The sequence below is a fragment of the Apis dorsata genome, unplaced genomic scaffold, assembly GCF_000469605.1.
Source record: "Apis dorsata unplaced genomic scaffold, Apis dorsata 1.3 scaffold_348, whole genome shotgun sequence".
In the NCBI taxonomy this organism is placed as follows: Eukaryota; Metazoa; Arthropoda; class Insecta; order Hymenoptera; family Apidae; genus Apis; species Apis dorsata.
Window position 1 is genome coordinate 237,215 of NW_006263615.1, and position 5,248 is coordinate 242,462.

Below are 5,248 nucleotides of genomic sequence, written 5' to 3' on the forward strand. Positions count from 1 at the left end.
AAATTATAAATAAAATAATTGTTAATAAATATTTATTAAATATAAGTATTATAGTATTATAATTATATTTAATAAATATACATATATATTAGATAATACTTATGAAAGATAAGTTACATAATATGTGGATTTCATTAAAAAATTAAAAATTTCATATTTTTTATTAAATCAATATATAAAATCTAAATTACATAATAATATTGTTAAAAGTAATGTAAATCTATAAAAGACTTAAAAGATGAAGATATTCCTATAAAATATGACTTACGATAAAAAAAATAATAAATTTTTTATAATATAAAATATAAAATAGAAATTAAATAAAATTTCAATTATAATTGAAACAGGTAAATAATTAATAATAATGTTGACAAATTATTTCAATGCATTCAAAAATGAATCGATGACCTTAATGCCGCCATATTGGTACAGTAGAATTACCACTGTGGTAATCAAATAATATGGATTATATAATCAATTGAATATCTTCTTCTTAATATTTAGATGTCAATTAAATAAACAAAAACTACATTTTATAGAAATATAAAAAAGAATAATAAACTATATTAAGTAATAACATAACTAAATATTGAATATTGTCTATATAGAATATAATCTCACAAAGCACAGTGTTACGAAAAACAATGAAACTCAAAAAATATTTTCTATACTTACTATTTACTGATAATGCTCCCGAAATTTTGGTAATTTCATTTTGAAGGATAGAAGGTTTGACGGCCCTTAAGGCGCCAGCGGCAGCTTTCGATACAACATTCAACATCTTAACCGGCCAAGTGAAGAAGAGTGACCGGAATGGTCTTTAATTCGTATGGATAGTACTGTACTAGCAGCGTATGCGCATACACAAAATTCTATCATTGCGCATATATCTAGCGCAGCTTTATTATCAAATCGTTGTGCCCTTCTTTATGCCGCATTCTTAAAGAGAAATACTTTCTCTCTTTTTTAAAATACAATATGATTGGAGGAAAATATTCGTTTAATGAATACTTGATTTGTTATTATATAATTGCATATATACACGATTAGCAATTTGACTTGTTTTCTATGTAACTGTTTGTGCACGAGTTGTATCGTATAGCATGAATACTGTATATATATTGGATTTATGAGAAACCGGGTACATTAAATTTAGTATATTTTAATATAAATAAGTTATTAGAAAAATAAATACAAAATGGTTGAAGAACAACAAAAACGAGTCGATGAATATACTAGAAAAATAGTAGAAGAGATTGATAAATCAATGAGAAAAATGAAGGTGCTTTGAACTTGTAATATTTTCAGGTTATACTGTGAAACATGCGTATTTTCATAATTAAAAATCTCATTTTTAAATAAAATAATGGAATTAATAAACTATAAAAAACTATAAATTATATTTAATTTTAGGGTGATGCATATAGATGTGCTGCAAGTTGTTGTGATAATGAGACTTATAGTATAAAAAAAATTGAAAATTGTGTAAGAAATTGCAATAATTCTTTGGATCAAGCTCAAGAATATGCTAGAGAAGAACTAGAAAGAGTTCAAGTATGCTTTTTTTTTTCTTAATTAATAATCCTAAAATTAATAAAATTTAATAAATATCATTTTTTAGAATCGATTACAAAGGTGTGTTATGGATTGTAATGATAGAATAAAAGATGCAGCAGGACCTAATCCATCACAGCGTGATTTGGAGAAATACAGTGAACAATTTGACAAGTGTGTAACAAAATGTGTAGATCATTATTGTGAAATATTACCTAATTTAGAAAAAACAATGAAAAACGTTTTGTCTGAAAAAAAATATCAATAGTAATATAATAATAAATAATAAATATAAATAAAATTAATGAATTGCAATCTAGAGACAGTAAAATTATTCAATACTAAACTGCCAATATTTTATATATATTAAATATACATAAAATCATTTTATGTAGTTTTTTACCATGTGTAACATATTTTACATTATTAAGAGATTTATAATAAAATATTAACTTTTTGTGTTATTTTATTATAAATCCTTTAAAATACAGATAATATTGTACAAAAACAATTTTAACATGTACATTTTTATTGCATTTAAATGTTTGTGTAAATAATATTTTGTATACAAAAAGAATGTATACAAGAACAAAAAGACCAATAATTTTATGATTATTGTATTTATTAATTAATACACTTGATTGCAATGGTACATTTTTATTTCTCTTTTTATTTTTCTTTCTCTCATTCTCTTTCATTCTCTCTCCCTCTCCCTCCCATCCTTTCTATTTTGTTTAACATAATAACAAATTCACTGTTGCAATTAATATCATTTCTTTATTGTTACAATAGACATTACGCTTATTGCACACTTTTTCATGATATAAAACCTTTCCACCACTCTCGCTTGATACAAAATAATCGTTCAAAATATGTTGCATAAATTTTGATCTAAACTGTAGAAATTTGCGAATAAATCGTTTAAATAATAATAATTTAAATATAAATATTAACACAACATGTAATTCACTTGTTTCTTTACGTGTACAAGTTTCTATAAAACTAGCCCTATTAGGCTTAGTATCTTTTTCTTTCGTTTTCTCTTTCTGAAAGGATCATTGTAACGTTCAATTCTTGTCATAACTGCATAAGATTGAGGTGGCTCGGTGCACTTATTGCGCAATGTAAGTATGAGCGAAGTGCCCTTTGCAGTGAACAGCCTTTTGCTGATATGCAAATTCGAAACAATTCGACGAGAGTGATTACATTTCAAGTGACGAAATAACTTCTCGCGTTTTATTTTTTTCTTTTTTTCTTTTTTTTTTTTTTCCTTTTTTTTCAATACGCGTCTCAAATTCCTAAATGCGACTCATATATGTGTTGATTATGACTCAATATCGTCAAATGGAATGGCATGAGTTTTTGGAAAAATGTCAATTTCTCAGATATTTCTGAGGTATAAGTGAATGCTGTGGTATTATTTTGCACCTGGCGTCGCACGGATTGAGAAAAAAAGTCTATGTAACATTTTGTATCCCAATCAGTCAGACTCTTCGGACTAGATTTTTTTTTCTTTTAATAAGATTGAGATTACGCGCTTTTTTATCAAACGCTGTCACATGTGAATAACTGTAGGTACATCTGGTAGAAAAAGAATTGAAGGTACAAGGTGAATGTAAGTTATGGCGCTGTGGCAACAAATTTGGCCAGTGCGTTTCGCCTTATAAAAATTTAAATTCCAATTATCGCGCATTATTATGTTTTCTTCTTTTTTTTTTTTTTTTTTTCGTAGAAACTGAATTAAATTCGAAGATGGTACAAAACAAGACAAATACCTACATATTCTGTTTTAGATTTTGAGGTAATCAGATATCACAAAATACAAAGAACAATAATAATTTTATAGGAAGTTCCTGCGTTTTAACTACAAAATTTAATATTGGATAACATTTTTTTCAAGTAAAATTTACAACTTTCACGCAATAAACTTGATTTATATAAATAATAATTCAAAGGGCAAAATAGAAATCATGACTTGATTTATCGTCAATTAATTTTAACTTCTGATTAGGAGCAAAAATTACTTTTTAACAATATGGATATTTTTAAACATCTATCTTGATAAAGCCCAATGCGAAACATATAAGGGTACTGGTCAAGTTTGCCGGAACACCCATTCGAAAATTTCTAAATAGAACTGCGATTCTTGGTCCTATCCTAAGCTATCACCGATTGTAAATTAGTTTCTTCGATCTTCATTGCTTAATTAATATCGTGTTTAATTGTGCACCTGCAGAACGGAACATTCCAAGTATCCTATCAGCAGGTTCACTGTACTATATGCCTATGATCGCGGAGCAAAACAGTCGCTTTCGTAGCTGTGCAACTAATTTTTATGATCTTCAAAATTTTTTGTATGTCTCTTTATTTTTTGAAATAGATTTTACGTTTTCAGAAAAGTATAGTTGTTAATAATTTTGCACTGAATATTAATTATAGGCATTACGAATTCGCTGCGTTGCTTACCGTTATCATCATCGCAACTCGCCTAATATGGCTGACATAAAGCTTGACCCCGTCGTTACGAATTTTCCCTCTACTTACATGGATATTCAATTTGTACTTTGAAATTGAGTCAACTATTTGTTTCCTTCATGAGCTTTGATTGAATCTAGTTTCCACATAATTACTATGGAATTTGAACCAAAATTTGAATATTATTGTAATTAGAGATGTATTCTTACTCACGTATTCTTTTAAATGTCACACTGATCATTTTGAATATTATAGATATTTTTATTTAAGAGACAGAAAAAGATATTTATTAATAAATTTCACTATATGGCAACTATTTCAATTAAAGCACAGTTTAACCCGCTTAAATTGAAATTCGAACGCCGTGGACAAGCCTTTTTTCAATTAAATAATAACTTTGTTAGCCGATCTAGCTAATCTGTGTTTAAAAAAGAAACATCAAACAACTAGGAAGAAAGACTATTGATTTTAAAGAAGAGAGTGCGTACTTTTAGATAGAATAGGTAAGTATCTTCGAAGTCGTTGAATACGTGAGAATCTTCGATATATTTTATAATTTTAATTTTGTCGTTTGGCACTCGAGCCTCAAATATTATCGCTTATACTTTTAACCGCAAAACACGTCAAAATTATGTTGATTCTAACGATGTTAAAACCTTTTCAAGGTTTTTACCAACTCACTACCTTCACTAAAATTTTTATCAAAAAAGAATAATAAAAGTTTTCTACTACTAGTTGTTTACTAAATTCGAAGTACAAAGCGCAACAATTAGCCTCATAACTATGAATGACTCTCACGCATTCCTCGGGCTCCTATCACGTACATATTTTTTTTTTTTTCCTTTTTCTTTTTCTAAACGTTAGGGCTACTCAAGATGATTTTTTAAATGTTGGAGTATTAAAGACTCCAAAGGAAAAAAATATCGAAAAAAATATATAGTCATGTAGAAAGTAACAAAAATAATACGAGTAGCCCCTTTGTTCTTCGGTCTGTCTTGCAGAAAACCAAGTCGCGCTTAAAAAAGGCTTAGAACACACTTTGAATATCGATCCCTGTAGGCGAATGAGACAACTCGCATCCACTGGTGCACGTATTCACTCGTTAATTCTAAAAAGAAGAACAACACCGTGTTCCCTACTCTCGCTCGCGTCCAATATTCCTTTTATTTAAAAAAAAAAAAAAAAAAAAAAAAAAAAAAAAAAAAAAAAAAAAAAAAAA

General features: G+C 27.6%; 3 protein-coding genes across 3 annotated transcripts in view; 1 reads left to right on the plus strand and 2 right to left on the minus strand.

Moving 5' to 3' along the window:
- LOC102676564 (ATP synthase subunit beta, mitochondrial) overlaps positions 1-941 on the minus strand; it is a 3,517-nt gene extending 2,576 nt beyond the window's left edge. Inside the window, exon 1 of the mRNA XM_006618347.2 lies at positions 676-941. Coding sequence (XP_006618410.1) covers positions 676-781 — 106 coding nt within the window. The 5' untranslated portion in view covers positions 782-941. The remainder of the gene's footprint in view (positions 1-675) is intronic.
- A 140-nt stretch (positions 942-1,081) lies between these two features.
- LOC102677215 (protein FAM136A-like) lies at positions 1,082-2,206 on the plus strand. Its single transcript, XM_006618353.2, has 3 exons — positions 1,082-1,282; positions 1,414-1,554; positions 1,622-2,206. The coding sequence occupies exons 1-3, from the start codon at positions 1,199-1,201 to the stop codon at positions 1,820-1,822; spliced, it is 426 nt and encodes a 141-aa protein (XP_006618416.1). The 5' UTR covers positions 1,082-1,198; the 3' UTR covers positions 1,823-2,206.
- A 555-nt stretch (positions 2,207-2,761) lies between these two features.
- The window catches only part of LOC102676692 (DAZ-associated protein 2-like), a 12,800-nt gene continuing 10,313 nt past the window's right edge, over positions 2,762-5,248 (minus strand). The window contains exon 7 of the mRNA XM_031511800.1: positions 2,762-5,137. Within this exon, the coding sequence (XP_031367660.1) occupies position 5,137 (1 nt within the window). The 3' untranslated portion in view covers positions 2,762-5,136. The remainder of the gene's footprint in view (positions 5,138-5,248) is intronic.

What these genes read in the sequence shown, in the direction of transcription:
- LOC102677215 (XM_006618353.2), top strand. Translation starts at nt 1,199, where the DNA reads ATGGTTGAAGAACAACAAAAACGAGTCGATGAATATACTAGAAAAATA. An exon ending in AATCAATGAGAAAAATGAAG is followed by an intron (nt 1,283 to 1,413) that starts GTGCTTTGAACT and finishes ATTTAATTTTAG; the next exon opens with GGTGATGCATATAGATGTGC. An exon ending in AAGAACTAGAAAGAGTTCAA is followed by an intron (nt 1,555 to 1,621) that starts GTATGCTTTTTT and finishes ATCATTTTTTAG; the next exon opens with AATCGATTACAAAGGTGTGT.